Below are 16,946 nucleotides of genomic sequence, written 5' to 3' on the forward strand. Positions count from 1 at the left end.
CCAACTGTAGCCTGTTGCTCCCCTCAATTGTGCCCACATCCCCCCACATCTTAGTGTCATCAGCAAACTTGAACAGGGTGCTTTGCACCCCCTCATCCAAATCACTGATGAAGATATTGAACAGGGCGGGCCCAAGGACCGAGCCCTGTGGGACCCCACTTCCCACGTCCTTCCAGGTGGAGAAGGACCCATCCACTACCACCCTCTGGGTGCGACTCTCTAGCCAGTTGGCGACCCATTGGACTGTATGGGTGTCTACGCCACAGTCCCCCAGCTTCCTAATGAGAATGGGGTTTCACCGGGTTCCAGCTCCAGACGCATTCATGCAGGGGCTGCTTTACCTTATTCCTCCTGCTTAAACGTCCAGGCTGGCTAACTGAAAACTTAAAACCTCTTATATGTACGTTCGAAGTTTTGTATCTGTAAACTTAAGACCAAACTTAACATGGCAACCTGCTTTCAGTAGAAAGTTTCCAGGCAAAATTTTTCCTACCTTCCCATACCACGCATTCCCCCCACAATGCACTAAGCGGGGATCGACACTGCCTGGTCACATACCTTTGTAACAGAGATTGTCCTTGCAGCTGCCCCCGTAGCTGGGTGGGCATTCGGAGCAGGGCCTGCCATTTTTATAAGGGGCTTCTCCAATCCAGTTCCCCCTGGAAGCATACAAAACATGTGTTTCTGCACGGTCTCTATGCTAAATGTGTATGCACACACACACACAGTCAGGCTGTGTGCTTGCATCCTATGCCTCTGAGGCCTCCAGGCACTATGGGCTCGTGGAAAATGAATGTCTCCTCTGTGCCTCCATGCTGATAGATTGCTGTAAATACTGGGAAAGGCTGCCAGACTCTGCTCCTTTCACGAACTTACAGTCTGCAGCTCTCTAGCGATAAACTCAGCAAACTAAATAAACGAAGGGCAGCACAGGCATCTGGCTTTTATTTTACAATTGCCTAGTCAGTGACTAGGATTTGCCTTTGGCTTCTTTGTGTGTGTTCTTCAGAGCCCATTAGAGCCACAAGCCCTACCACCGTTTCTTTGCTCTCGAAACCAGTCAGGCAGCTACACACGCCAGCCTGGAAAGCAACACTTTTCCATTTAAAAGCTGTTCCATCTTTCCACCTGGAGCTGGTCCCAAGCAGGAAAAAACCCACACAGAGCTCACCCTGATGGATCCGAAAGACAAGTCACAGCGAGTGCTTTAGGCAACAGGCTGATGCCAAGTGCCTGGACCGGTACACTGCATTTTCTAATTGCTCACGTTGGCCACTGGGGAAAACTCCCCAATTTTACCAGGGCAATCTTCTCCCCAGTTACTGTGCAAAGCCCAAGGCAGCTGCCAAACACAAAATCTGGGAGACTCATGCTTTAGATATCATTTGGTTTCTCAAAGAGCTACTACTGCAGATGGGTTTCCCTACCTAAGCTCACACACATATAAAATACTACTTTTAAACTGAAATCCTATGGAAGTGCCATGTTCAAACACTATGGCTCGATTCTCTTAGGAAATTATTGGCTTTGCAGAAAGCAAAGCTCTCCTTTGACCTTCTGTTATTGCACATTTGAAAGCCCTGGATTTCAAGGAGGCTGAGCTGTGATTCTCATGCCTGCGGTTACTGCCCATAGCACTGTCATGCATAGAAAGCTAGGTAAAGGCCAAAATAGACTGAAGGCAGAAAGAGGATGCAATCCTGCAAGGGAACCAATGTCATCCAGCCCCACCAAATTTCACAGGTACAGGCTTATTGCTAGACTAGAAATATCAACAGGACACAGGAGTGGCTAAATTGTGAATGCAGGAGTTACCCAACTTTCAAAGGTCCTTGGGGCAGAGACTATGACTTCTTTTATATTTGTCCAGCTCCAAGTTCAATGATACCATGGGCTTGGCTGGTCTCCACCTGCTACTGCCCTTTAAGTATTTAAAAAGCAGCAGCCAGGTCTGAATGAGCTCTTTGCATGAAACCCTGCATTAGTTAAGCAACTTGCCAGCTTGACGGTGGCAATGTATCTTAGCTGCCGTACTTAGGAGAGTAGTTGCAGACCAGGTAAACGGCATTCTCCCAGACTTCACCCCACACGTTCATCTTCTTGCAGACATTGACAGCGCAGCCCACCTTGGTGGTGGTGGCCCAGACGATCTGAAAGTGCAACACAAGCACATGGAAAAACATTTTTAAAAAACAAACCATTTATTCACTTTCTTCCAGGGATGCTTTCATAATGCCCAGTGTCTCCCAGGGGATGAGATCAAGCAGTAAGTGTGGACTTAGGCCTCTGTGCTCCTTACCTGGGTATAGTGAGTGCACATAGCTCCTGAGCACCTCTCTGGACACCAGGGATTACATTCATGTGGATACGGGTAAGTATAATCCTTAACTTCATCATACCAAGACTGGACATGGAAGCCTGGGGAGCGATACCTAAAAGACCAAAGAGATGTTGTGACCTAGATCACTAATTTTCTATTGTAAGTTTTCAACCTAGATCAATGAACCTGGGTCGGTCATTTTTATTACTGAAATGAGGTTCTTGGAAATTCACTATAAGAAGTTTGTGAAGCACTAGGGCCATTTTGCAGTGCAACATGGTACCAGCTCAGCAAGTCGTTGCAACTTTTACAAATGGGAAATAACAGAAAAACCCAACATCATGTTTTCACCACTGAAAAAAAGTCTCACGGGGAAGCGTTAGGGACAATTTCTTCTCTAAAACCCATGACCCAAGCTGACTTCGGGTATTATTTATAGGTTTAACTTTCTCTTGCAATGCCGTTAACCTGAAATGTCCTCTTGGCTTTTCCACTCAATTACAAAAGACTTCTAGTTTGGCAGAAGGCTGTGTTTTGAGAGTAAACATCGGTCAGGGGCTGCCAAGCATATTAAACTGGAAGCCATCATGTACCTATTTTACCTCTTGGCAATCTGCTAAATCTGGAAGCGCACTAGAGTCCACAGCTGCAATACTGCAGGGCTTTGAAACTGGAGCTAGCTGCTTCATTTCTCCGACACACTAACAGCACGCGCCCAAGGCATTAGCATGCAGTAGCTAGTTATACGTCCAAGCTTATTACGCAGCAGCTCCCTTGCACAGACAGTCCAGGACACATTCACAACACGTTTCATACTTGCAAGTGAACCGGTAAATGCTACCTGCCGCACATTTCTGCATTTCTGGCAGGAATATGAATGTTGTTGCGACTATTTAGAGACACGCATGCACACAGCATATGGTATATGCTGGAGGCTAATTTCTATCAGCCAAAGTTATATCAGCCGTGATGACTAACCTCACGTGGGCTATCAAGCAAGAATATAATGATCGTAAACTTTGAATGATGATCTCAGTGGGTTTTAAACGGCCATTCAGCAATGATGGCTCTAAGTCAACAGCATCATGAATTAGGCGCTATTCGCCTCGTTTTACAGATAAGTAAACTGAGGCAGAGGTCCAACCCTGCCTGGATTGAAAGCAACATGAGTGTTTTTCATTGATTCCAGTGTGAGCAAGATTGGCAACTACAGCAAGCGAATGACCTGGGGTGACCATCTTGATCTCCTGAATTCCTGTATGAACCAAAAGACCACATTTGTTCCTCTCTTGCTTCACATAGTCAAAAAGTATTGAGCCCCATTCTGATATCACACTACTTTTACGGTAGAGGAGTTTCTCCCCAAAGCTACCCAGGATTTACAGTGGGTCTGCTCCCAGTCATGTCCCAAAAGATGGAAAAACAGTTGCTTAACACCATGCACCTCATTTGTGATTGGACCCTGCTTTGTAAGCATGAAGAAGATGTTCACAGGAGAATTTTCACCCCCCTGCATTAAAAATGTCCAGATTTAGCCATTGTCTAGATCTCGCATCGCCTTAGCATCCAAGTGCTTTGCCAACAGCAATCGGGACAAGGACGAGAAAGAAAAATCTCGCCATGCACTGCATACTTTCAGCTGAAAGCACCACTGGGCTCTTCTCATGGGGAGTTGGCAAAGGAAAATCATTTGGGTTTAATTTAAACATCATTTCTACCTAGTTGACAACTCTCAGTTAACGCTCTTCCCAGGAGCGTAAAGCAAACTTTGCTAACCCAGATTCGTGCCATCATCATGGAGCGAATACAAAGAGAAATCAGGAGGCAAGGCCAGCAGTGAAAGGTAATGTGGTGCGAGTCGTTTGAAGGAGTCGTCACAGTGAGTGCTGGACCTAGTGGCAGTGGCCAAAAATGGATCCTGAGAAACTTCAGCCCTCTGCTGATTCATGGACGGAGCAAGGGACGTGGGAATCAGGACCCTGGGTTTTGTTGCCAACTCTGTCAGTGCGAACCCGGACAGGCTGCTTGACCTCTCCGTTTCTCTGGGATAATACTGCCACGCAGACATGTAGTGAGACTTAGCTTGCATATTTCTAAAGCATCTTGGGAAGAGCTAGCTGCAAGGCACGACAGATGTCATTCCCACGCCTGCCCCAGAAAAGCAACTGCTCCTCCCAGCCTTTGCTCCCATTAGTCAAGATCTCTTGTTAAATATCAACAAGGCAAATCTCTGAAACGTCCGAGTACCAGGGGAAGACCTACGAGGCCACCACTAGCATTCGCCTCCAGCTTTCCACCTCTTACCTGCCCCAATGAACTGCCAAGTTCTGACCAATGGATGGGAGGAGGTTGGCAGGTCCGTGGTCCCAGATGCATTCATGAGCCCAAGCCTCAGCAGATCTCTCCAGCTCATCATCCCACATCTAGGGAAGAGAAGAAGGGAGGAAGAACTAGTCAATTTGCCAATCCTTTCAGGCCTCTCCCAACTTATCTTGCAAGCTCCCTAAGACCAGGAATCAATCAAAAGAACCAAAGAAGCTCTGACAACGAAGTCAAGCCCCCAGCCTATTTCCGTAGTGCTCTAATCTAGCAGTATATTTCCCATAATGCCCTCCCACCCCACTGCATAAAATGGAAACCCATGCATGAGTCACAGCACAAAATAGGCCTGTTTTTCAGGGTTGGCCACTGTACCGGGGAGATGCTGCATCACTTCTAGGTCTGAGTTGCTAACATGGCCCTGAGTGCAGTGACATGAAATAGTATGCACACTGCTTAAGCATCGACAGCCCTGCTGTTTCATAAACATCCTGGGGGGATGTTTTTACTGGGATTGCTGTGTATGTCTATAAATAAAGTGAATCATACCGTCCAGGATAGAAAGACCTACTAGTTCCTACCCAGTCCATCTGGAGCCAGTGTGAGATTGCTCCCTATTGGAAATTCACACTGCTTAGGCTCTGAAAGACAAACATTTTGCCCTAAAATTGCTAATTAACCTACCAGCAGAGCTTTCCATCATCTTCCCCAGAAGACAAGCAGTCTCTTCAACTATCTAGCTGAAGACAGGCAGCCTTCTTCAACCATCTAGGTCCACCGGCCAATGACAAAGATGACATAAAAACCATGACCCTTATCTTCCCTGCCCCTTCGACAGCTTCCCACTGCTGTGCTCAGAGCAAGGACTGCATCTACAGCTCTCACAGGCAGGCGTCCCAAGTCTCCTAATTTAGTGCAGACACCTTATGAGCAACAAACAAGTAAATGGAAGTTGACATGAACATACGCACTACATCCTCCGCGGATGCCTATGGATGAAGCCAATAAACACAGACCAAAGTCACTTAGTGAATGAATGGAAAGAGCTTTTTTCTTTTTTTGTCTTTAATTGGAATAGTGGCTGGTTTCTGCAGGCATCAGATTACAAAGCCATGCCATTTAAATTAGAACTGTTGTTTGCTTCTTGCCTCTCGCACCGACTTTTATGTGGTCAGGGGACTGGAAACACTTCAGATGCAATAAATATACAGACAAAATAGATTTCAGGCTCTCTTCATGGCTTTCTCTTGAACTCTTATAATGCCAATATTCAATGCAACCTCTCAGCACAGTATTAAAATGGAAACTATATTAAGCATCTACACTCTGCTTATTTTAATCAGTATCATGAGTTTTCTTGTTTTGTTCTTTTATTTTCCCCCCACATCCAGATGTTGTGTAATCAGAACACCATAGCAGCAGATAGGTTTATGACATAAGCATGTATCTTGTGTCAGCATACTAGTCATCCGTGTGACGATACTCTATAGTAGACAGTATGGAAGGTGGTAATCAGTGTGATAAAGGGGTGCATCCAGTCTCCTTTGGGAGATCTCCAGGGTAGGTTCCTGCACTGCCCCTGCTGGGAGGCTATCCCAGAGTCCGGTCACATGAACCATCAAGAAGTTTTTCCTTATATCCTGTCTGAAACCTTCTTCTAGGAGTTTATGCCCATTGCTCCTGGTTTTCCCCTGGGGTGCTTTGGTGAATAGTTGCTCACCTATCCCCTGATGCTCTCCCCTGATAGATTTGCAAGCTGCCACCAAATCCTGCCCCCCAAAGTCTTCTTTTTTCTAGGCTGAACAGTCACGTATCTGTCAACCTTTCCTCTTATGGCTTACTCTTCAGGCCTCTAATCATACGAGTGGCTCTTCTCTGGACTCTCCCGAGCTTCTCCACATCCTTCTGGAAGAAACTGAACGCAGGACCCCAGCTGACACACTTGACCCTGGCATCAAGATTTCACAGACCGCGTGGAAACGGCATAGGAGAAGTCAGGAATGAAGCCTATGGGCCAAGGCTTGGACAGTTTTCCAACTGTAGGGCTAGCTTATTGGACCCACTTAGTAATAACAGTCCCTGCATTTTTACCATCTTGCACTGAAACCTCTTAGAGCAGTGGTTCCCAAATGTATGTCGCAGACCACACGTCATGCAGAAGGCCATGCTAAGTGGTCTGTGAATCAATATTGGGCCCTGGCCTCCTTCCTTTTCGATGAAAAGTTTGATGATGAGGCACAGTAGGAAGTCCACAAGAAATTTGGAGGTTGACAGTGATTCCTTAGCCCCCCCCAAGTTTGAAAGCCACTGTGTTCAAAGAAAGATGGGCTAACTCCACAGATACTTTTCCTCTAAGAACCTGCGTTTTGTGACGCATTCATCCTTTGGTAATTTCCACTGAAGACAGACAAACTTAATACATATGCCTTCAAGATCCTCCAAGGCAGGTATTTTCATTGCTGCTGACTGGGCCAACTGAAGGGTGCCTGGTTTCTTAGGAACCACAGCTTATTTTTCATTCTAAATTCATTCTTGACATGGGATTTGTTTTGTTTTGGCCTCGGTCCATCACCATTACTACTGTTCTGTAATGAAAACACACTATGGATGGGCACATAATAAACCTGTGGAGGTGGTTAAGGCAATTTTATATTTGGCCAGCTTTGTCTTGAGGAATGTGTACACCATTCACATCTGGCCTATAACAACCTCTCCAGGAGAGGGCTTTTTCCATTAGCACTAAACACCGCTGTTAGCCTTGAACTCCATTACCCTAACATAGCCAAGCAAACAACTTCCATACACTAGAAGGCTTCTTCTTTAAATGTCTCTTTTTTTCTCCAATTAACCATAATTTTTCCTTTAATTATTCTTTTGCTTCGAATACTTGTACATAGATATAGGGTGCGCATAAATTATAAACTGTCTATTAATGCATGTTGCTATCTAATGATGCTCAACATGCATACAGCTGTGTCACAAAACTTGGTATACATTTTTAACCAAGTTGGCATAAACTTGGTACGCTATTATTTCTTACAAAGCTCATGATGCAGCAGATTGATCTCTCCATTTCCTGAAAAAAACATTAGTTCCCCTGTGCAAATTTAAGTCATGTGAGTACATCAGCAATGGACGTGGGGTAATGGGCTTTCACAGCCAGCGCTTGAAGACTGCTAGCCAAGAGCGCACGTTGTGCTTACGTATCCGCGTTAACATCAGATCTTCTCCCGGGAACTGTTTGCTACCCAAAACCATTTTCCCCTCCATTTCTGCAGAGTGCTAAAAAACAGCCCATCCTCTTAATATTCAGGCTGATAAGTGTCCTCTTTTAAAACAAAAGATTCAAGTGAAATTCATGTGTGCAAACATTTCCAAGTAACATTAGGTAAACGTGAACACATGAAAGACTGATTATGGCCCTTCCAAACAACACCATGTTATACTCAACTTTGCTTTCACAGAATACAAGGCTCTTTCATTTGCCCTAAATCTCCCATAAAACCACTAGAAAAGCAAAGACAAACATGAAACAGCACAAGTCAGTAGAAGCCAGGCAGAAAACACTCCACAACTGCAGCTCTCTTAGATCCTTAAAGCCAACGAAAACACATTGGGCTTTCTTGCACTGCTTTGTGTTTACTTTCTTGGAATTAATCAAGCCACTTCTTCCCTCGCAGTACGTTACGGGCAGCCTACAAGGACAGGATCACAGCCTACTAAATGATACAGGTACAAAATAACAATTCTTAGAAAGGAATATCATTCCCTCGCACTGACAAATTTAGGCTGACTTATAGCTAGAGCCTGGCTCCCTGAATACCGAGCTGGTACGATATATCCTTCCTCATTGCTCTCTTCATCCTTAGCTTTTTTTCCCCTTTGTATTATAAAATACAGATCTTCCTATTTGTGGCGCTCGGTTCAGCAGGAAAAGTGATATTCATAAAAGGAGCCGTGGATATTACTTGGCTTGCACAACCAATCGGTAGGAGACAGCTTGTCAAACCAGAGCTCCTTCTGCAGTAACAACATTCAAATGGAAGACACTGTGCATAAAAAAAGGTTATCCAACATTGTTTCCCGATTGCACAATATTTTGAAGAGACACTAAAAATAACTCCAGGTGAGGCCTATAGCACCGTGTGAAAGCTCCATGGTCAGCATGTATTTGTTTTAATTACTGCTAACAAAACACTTAATATATGGACTTCTCAGTGTCTGTCTCTGAAGTGGGAAACCCCATTGTCCGGTTCCTTGAAGTCAGAAGAGCAAACCCCACTTACTACTTCATGTCTACAAAATGGGGCTAGCCCATTAGTCGTTGCAGCCCTGAAGCTCCAAGAGGCCGAGCACCTTGCCGAGGGGCAGCGTACCCTCCGCTCTTGCTGATGACAGCGAGAAAGGAGAGGGGTCAGCACATCGCCAGAGATACCGGGCAGTAACTTGTGCAAGCCGAAGAAGTCCAGTAAAGGATGGATTACGCTAGGTAAACTAAGCAAACACTTGTGAGCTCACTCATACGGTCACTTTGTCCAGACCATGGTATTCCACCATGCCAGTCATAATGGACAGGGAGAAGGTAGGCTAAATATTAGGGAAAATTGGATACTTTGATGACATTTAGGTAATGGAACAACTTGCCAGAGGAAAGTGTGGAATAACCATCGCTGGAGATATTCAGGGTAGACTACACAGTCTTAGGGATGTTTTACAAATAATGAAATCAGTCCTGAAACTATGCAGTGGCATGGGCTAGTTGCCCCATTAAGCAGCCTTTCCAACCAAAAAAATTCAATAGCCGAAATAATCATTCATAGATTCATAGATGTTAGGGCTGGAAGGGACCTCAGTTGATCATCGAGTCTGACCCCCTGCCTAGGCAGGAAAGAGCGCTGGGGACAGATGACCCCAGCCAGGTGCATGTCCAGCCTCCTCTTAAAGACCCCCAAGGTAGGGGAAAGCACCACCTCCCTTGGAAGCCCATTCCAAATTTTGGCCACCTTTACCGTGAAGAAGTTTTCCCTGATATCTAGCCTAAAAAAATTCTTCAGAAGCCCACACCCAGCCTTGAACTCTCAACCTTTTTGCCATGAGCTTAGCATGCAAACCCCCAAAGCCAGATAGCAGCAGAAAGCTACTTAATAAAAAATAAAAAATTAAAAAAAGAAAGAGAATAAAAAAAAAAAAAAAAAAAAAAAAAAAAAAAAAAGCTTATTATACTGGAATTTGACCAAAAGAAAAACTGAAAAAGTCAGCCTTTGGCACCTGCAGCTGGACTCACCATGTACTCCATATTGGAGGCTGAAGGGTAGACCTGGCCCCTCAGTTTGTTGTGGAGCATCAAAATCTCCTCTCTGTCTGACCACGGGATGCTCCTCTTGGCTCTGGAGCGAGGCTCTTCATCCCGGTACCTGCTCAGGAGGCTCTCCAGGTGAGTAGCATTGGGCAAGATGAAACAATGAGCTTCGTGCATCAGAATCAGCAAGCATCCCAAAGGAACAGTCCAAGGTCGGGCAGGACTCACAGCCATTCTCTACTCAATGGAAATCAAGATGAAGATGACGCCGTCTGGTTTTCTTGAAGGCTCTGTTGCTCTAGACGGATCTATAATTCAGGGAGGAAACAGGCAATCAGTCAAAATAATGCTAGGTTTATGTATTCCATAATCTCCAGGCCCGCACAGAAGCTTGCATTCAGATCCATGCACAGCAAAGGAGTGATATCAATCTGAAGGTTAAAACCAATTATTTATCCTCCTACCTATGGAGAAACCGACACATCAGAAGGAACCAACGAACCTCAATTTTTATCACATCATGGGAATGAGATGCTATTCCCTACCCACCATGCAGCTTGTGAAGTAAGTGTTGTGGACATCTCTCACGTGCCAGGGAAAGTGCAATCCGAGTGGCTGCAGGAGCTCGTTAGACATGCCCTGGCATATGAAGTTTGTATGATCAACCTTTTCTGCCTAGGTGTGCACCTCACTTTCCTCCTAGACGTGTAACATGAATGGTCCTTTGGTTGCAAACATCCCCTTTTTCCAAGGGGATAAGACCTAATTTAAAAGTGAAGCCACTCCACGGGGCGGGCAGGGAAAGCCACCGGCATCAGTGTCCCTCTTGTGACCCCCTTTGCCAGCCCCTTGCACATGAGGCATCTGGAGAGAATTTCACACAGGAACAGCGCTGTCTTAAGAAGGAGAACAGCCAGGGCAGCCACAAATTGGAAACAATAGGAATACTGGTGCAAATACTCAATTCCCCCTTTGGGCTTTCTCCGCCGACACTGGAAGTCACAATTGCCATCCTTTACTGTCCAGGGCTCTTAAAATCTCCCAATTCCAAGCTGTGCTCTCTCATAAATGCAGAAGGAAAAATGATCCTTTGCCTCTTCCAAAGGTTGTCATTACAGGAGAAGGGATATTAATAAAAGGGAAAAAGCAAGCTTCCTGCTGAGCCAACTCAGAGGTCAGACGCAAGCTACGTTATTGCAGAGACCCCGGCCCGCCAATAGATGCCAGCAGAGACGGCTGCCAGCTCCCAGAATTTGTGGCTGTTTATATAAAATGTCATCGTAAGAGCAGAGCAATCAAGATTCCCGTCGACAGTGACGCACTGGGGTGTTCTCACTGACGCGGTCACACCGCTGAGCTGGGAGAGAAGGGCAGCCAGCTGCATGAGTTATTGCAGATTAAGAGACGAGCAGAGTGGATTTCCTCTCCTCGGCTACAATCTGAACCACTGCAGCACATGCTCAGTCTGCCTTTCATGGGATGGGTAAACCAGGGCTGGGCGGCAGTCCTGAGTTTAGATGTACTTTTTGCTAGACTCCATAGCCTCACCTAAAAAGCGCAGTCGTTTCCAAGCAATTCCACCCCCTTCTCCAGCTATCACCATTAATAATCCATGAGTGACCCCTGAATGCCTTTGGCTAGTCTTATACAGCTGAAACTCTGCAGGGCAGGGCCTGTCTCTTCCCACTTGTTTCTACAGTATTTCGCACAACGTGGCTCTGATCCCAAATAGCAAGCCTATGTGCCAGGGTTTCCATATTCACACTGCAGAACAAAGCTGATAGGACTACCGTATTCCCAAGGCCACGCTTGCAATCAAGGACCTTTCATGTTACATGTCTGGGAGGAAGAGAAAAGCAAAATGAACTCCCATATGGAGAACAGCAAGTGATCTGCAACCTGGGATCACAGCTGCTCTTCAACCGGAGGTTTTCAGCGTGATCACTCCAGGGGACATCTCTCCTTTAGTGCCCTTTAGGCTGGACTTTTAAGCCTCCTCTTGCATAGTAGCTGTACGGACCTGAACAAGCCCTCCAAGTTTGCTTTGAATGATGCATTTCCGGAGATTTTGCTATTTTAAATCAAAGACTCTCTGACGAGCCCCGTGCTAGCTATGCTATTGTAGCCTCCAGGTCTTAAAGCATGGGAGCTTTCAGCATCTAAGCTGCTGTCAAACATATCTGCAACAGAGGATTTCTGCCTTCTGCCACATTATGCCTACAAAATGTCCATAGGGGACAGCAGAATTGCTTTGGGGGTAGGGAAAACATGAAGCGTGCTATACATTTATAACCAGAAGGTCTGTTTCTTTTCCAGTACAAATGCAAACGGAGCTCAGCAAGACAGTCGCCATGCAGGCAGCTGATAAGGAGGGATGAAATCATGCTGATAAGGTGGGATTGTGATGCCAATAACTAGGTCCAGAGGTGCTTAGCATGCCCGACACCAGTCAAAGTCAGCGAGAACCCCTGAGAATCGAGCCTGGTGGTCCGCGCTGTCCTTGCCCCTGTGTGCAGCGCCTAGCGCATTGCCTAGATCCCTGATGGAGGCATCTCAGTGTTACTGCAAATACAAATGCATAACCAGCAGCCCAACTTCCAAAGCTAAGCACTTGGCCTGCATTTCGATTAAGCTAGGAAGGAATTTCATTTAATAAGCTCATGAAAAGGAAGTGCCTTTGAATGACTTCACTGAGTGCATAGCCTTGCTTTAAAGGGCAACTGTACCACACAAGCATCTTCCCTATTCAGTGCCTTAGTGGCCAGATAGCTGATGCCGGGTAACAGCAAAGTGTGCCCTTGCTAGTCTCAAAGGCACAACTTGCAGCTGCTGGGGGGACAAATATTGTCTTAACCTCCTCCCTTTTCTCAGCATTGTTTGCTACCAAGTCCCTCCAGAAAGTAAGAGCCTAAAACAGACTTCACTGGCTACGGGAGGGTGAGAGGGGAGGTGAAAAGAAGGCTGAGCTGTTACTTTTGTAGACTGTCTGACCCAATTCAGGGAAAAAGTCATACTTTCAGACACTTCTCTAAGCATTTATAAATAGAGGCAGTGCCACGGGCATTGACAAGGCCACCATTTATTATGAGCACTTTTAAAGGCTGCCCACTCCTTAGGTATGGTGGGCAGACACAGACAGCTAACATGCTGCAGCTGGAATCGCTCCCTTCTCTAAATAGGGGCCCAGTCTACCGCACGCTGGAAACAAACAGTGAAGTTACAGAAGGAGCAGAGCCTAAAAATCAGCTGTAACATTTGTCAGTGGAGAGACATACCCAGCGTGTTACTATGCAATGGAGTCAACATGTCAAGCCTTCAGCAGCCTTGGCTACTTCACTCCAGGCTTTTTTCAGCAGCTTGTCCATACTGGGTAACAGATGGCTCATTATTTCTGACGGCATCCTCTCCTGCATCTTGCTTATGAATTGAGAGCATTATCCCCTTTCCCCGGTCGAACCTCTTTGAAATAGTCTTGCCTTTAAAGTCGGTGGATGGGGTATTCGCTTCTACTCCCTGCTCCGCTCCTTCCCTTATAGAGGTTGGGGGGTCTTGATAAACACTACCCATTGCATCCTTTGTGAATGCCCATCCATAGAAGCATTCATCTCATTTAAAAAAGCAGTGAGTCTTGGCACTAGTTGCAACGGGACTCCTCTCTGGCCCACTCTACTTTCTTATGTAAAGGAACAAAGTGAATGTCCCACCTATCCACCCACCTAAGGCAGGCCCACTCTGATGAGCGGAAACAGAGGATGCACACATGATGAGTGCTGCTGTTGCCATTTTACAAATGGGGTGACCAAAAACAAGGGGCTGGGGGACCATACATCCCCCAAATTGCCTGATTTAGGATGCCTTGGGTTCTGGTTTGTGTAGAACAGGGGGTGCTTGGCATCGCCAAAACATCAGGCCTCCATTGTCTTCAGCTGGATACCCAAAAATGCAAGACGCACACAGTCAATGGCCCGTTTTGACAATGCAAGCCCCTGGCTTATTGTGAGGTACTTGGAGACTTCTGGCACTGAGCTTTTGCCCAGCTGACCACACCTCTCTGTATGGCATGAAATAATAGAAGGCCAATAGGCCTCCTTCATCTGCAGCTTGAAATAATAGGCATGAAAACTGGCATGAAATAATAGGAGAAGCAGCTAAGATTTCAACTGAACTCCCCTGCGGCTCACACTGCTACCCACGATACCTCACAAGACTTCATGCTCCCAGATGTCACCTAGACTCGAATAGGACAGAGCAGTGACTGTCCAAAAGAGGCATCTTTCTGCTGTGAACAGCCTGGGAAGTACTTCATGCCTTACAATTCCCCGCGGATGGAAGTTGTTTTAGATCTGGTACAAGCTAGTTGCAAACATGGAGCTTTGGGCTAGGCCAATATGATCCAACTCGTCTCATTTCTGGTCACCAACAGTGGCTGGATTATGGCCAAAGCCCCCCCTGGCATACCCAGAAATCCTATGGATGCCAGTAAGGAACAGAGTGGGCAAAGAGTGGAGAATCAAGCTCGCAGTTGGGCATTAACTTCCCCCAAATGAAGCTCCTCTTCACAAAGCCCCTGCTCAGCTAAGCACCAAGACCCTGTGCATATGATCTTGCCAGCCTCAGTGCCCTGCAGAACTGGAGCTCCAGATGTTCTCCAGGCTGCACACGGTGCCAGCTCCCCCATCGTGAAACCCTTTATAATGAAGACTGCTTTGAAAGGACCTCGACACTTCTGCAAGACGTCCCTGCTGGATAGGCAGCTGAATACACTTTGCTTTTGTTTGAGGGGGCTCAGGGAAGCGTTCCTGGGGCCTTGTTTGAAATGCATCAAGGCCACGTTCACATCTGGAACAGATCAGAAAGCAGTGAGTCGGCAGAAACTGACTCCCGAATGTCCAGACATGAAGGCTTCTCATGCAAAATATATTATAACTGGAGACAAAGGAAAGTCATTATTTTTCCTGAGATCTGAGGAGGTCAAATTCAAATGGGCTTTCAAAAGCTTATTTATAGAAAGCTATTTCCTCCACTAATGCAAGTCTTCTGATTTCACTGAGAGCTGAAAACCTACCACTCAAGGCACAGCCTTTCTGGGTGGAATAGATGCCCTCTCCAGAGCATACTACTTGATGTCTATTGACCACAAGTGCATGAGTTAAATTACCAGATTAGGATGGGTTGCTTATCCATGACGATATACATCCACATCACATTAACATGTGTTGCTATATTATGCAAAGCAGGCAGTGAAGTAATTCAAATTCAAGCCTTAACCTAGCACAACTTCAAAACCAGCCCAACAGAGCTGTTAATCCTCACAGATGAATTCCAGCATTGCACTTGCTGCATATTCTGGGTATATAGCCTTGGCTGTCACTTTTAACCAACACAGGCATATTTAAGGCTTAGAAAGGTGCAGAGATTTCCCTTTCCAAAAAGGAAAATACTAAGTGAAATTACAAATCCTGCAACTCAGAGCATCTGTACAACCCAACACGAACCCTCCCCACCTGCAAATTCCTGAAGTAAACATCTGGATATATCATCATCATCACCATGCATTATTCTGTACTGATATGACGACAGAACAAGGAGTAATGGTTTCAAGTTGCAGCAAAGGAAGTTGAGGTTAGATATTAAGAAAAACTCTCTCACTAGGAGGGTAGTAAAACACTGAAACAGGTTACCCAGAGAGGTTGTGGAGTCTCTATCCTTCTAGGTTTTGAACACCTACCTAGACAAAGCTTTGGGATTATCTCCCTGGGGGTGGTGCTGCTTTGCGCAGGGGGCAGACTACATCAGCATTTCTCAACCCATGGGTTACAAGAATATATGACAAGGTTGCAAACACACTTTTAAAATAGATCAACAAACTTGAAAAAATGGTTTCTCCTTTAAAGGAGACAAATGTGGGAAACGGCGGCTTTTCCCTTACGGGAGGGCAGAGCTCCAGCCTGCAAGGGGCTGCTTGGGGCCACCCCATTCCCCACACACCCACCCCCTGCCCTGCACACTGCAGGGCTGGGTTAGGACTGACCATTGAAGTTTACAAATGGGTCCCGGTACAAAAAAAGGATGACAACCACTGGACCAGATGTGACCTCCTGAGGTCCCTTCCAACCCTCATCTTCTATGATTCTACGTTAATGTAGTTAACGTAGTATAGTATAGCACAGTATAGTATAGTACCCACTCCAGTGCAACACTGGAAAAGCTTGCTACCCCAAACTGCAATACTGGAAAAGTTTGCTACCCCAAACCACACTAAGAAACACCTCCTAACTGTACTAGGACCCCAAGGTGCTGCCGAATTCATTCAGTTGGCTACCTGTATATTAAAAAAGTGTAAAAGGATGACTACATGATTGGTTAGATGCTTCAACAAATGACCAATCAACAGTGAGTGATTGCTACAGCCTCCAGTAGGTGCTAAGAGGTGGACAACTTGCTGGTGGGTTTCTAGCCCTCTATTATACCACCCAGATCCATAGCAGGGTTAGGGCAGCTACTAATCCTGCATGAGCTATTTATACCTGGAGCATCACTAGTGTGAGCCACAGAGAGGTTATTCAGTGATGTCTGAGCAACACAACACTGAGCTGGGGCACACACTGCCAACCACACACACAACCCTCCACTTACCTCTGTGAGTTCCCGAGAAGTTGTGGCTCCTGGCTGGGGAGGAGATGGGGGGAAGATCTCTCAAAGCTGGAGAGAGGATCAGCAAAGGACCCAGTGGAGGCAATGAATGCTGTGGTCTCAGCAGCTGCTACTGATCCCCGTGGAGCTCCCCCCAGGGTATTTATACCCTTCAGCCAAGCAAGGCAGAGAGCTCTTGGCAGCCGCTGCTTCTTTGCTGATGAAACGAGAAGGAAAGGGAAAAAAAAATTAATCTTGAGCAGCAGCAAGAGAGAGGCAGTGCTCCTGGGCTGTGGGCAAGAGGCACTGTGGATCCAGGGCTGCTCCACACCGTAATATAATATCCCAAAGGGGGGGAGGGTGCAAGGGGAGGGG

The 16,946-nt window shown here is 46.2% G+C and overlaps 1 protein-coding gene across 1 annotated transcript in view; it reads right to left on the bottom strand.

Annotated features, from left to right (window-relative positions):
- The window catches only part of CRISPLD2 (cysteine rich secretory protein LCCL domain containing 2), a 34,990-nt gene extending 18,106 nt beyond the window's left edge, over positions 1-16,884 (bottom strand). The window contains exons 1-6 of the mRNA XM_019505452.1: positions 16,575-16,884; positions 9,924-10,246; positions 4,625-4,743; positions 2,300-2,432; positions 2,035-2,150; positions 559-659 (exon numbers count right to left, since the gene is read on the bottom strand). Coding sequence (XP_019360997.1) covers positions 559-659; positions 2,035-2,150; positions 2,300-2,432; positions 4,625-4,743; positions 9,924-10,172 — 718 coding nt within the window. The 5' untranslated portion in view covers positions 10,173-10,246; positions 16,575-16,884. The remainder of the gene's footprint in view (positions 1-558; positions 660-2,034; positions 2,151-2,299; positions 2,433-4,624; positions 4,744-9,923; positions 10,247-16,574) is intronic.
- Between the last annotated feature and the right edge of the window lie 62 nt (positions 16,885-16,946).

The sequence above is a fragment of the Gavialis gangeticus genome, unplaced genomic scaffold (genome assembly GCF_001723915.1).
Source record: "Gavialis gangeticus isolate Ggan-Ray unplaced genomic scaffold, GavGan_comp1, whole genome shotgun sequence".
NCBI lineage: Eukaryota > Metazoa > Chordata > Crocodylia > Gavialidae > Gavialis > Gavialis gangeticus.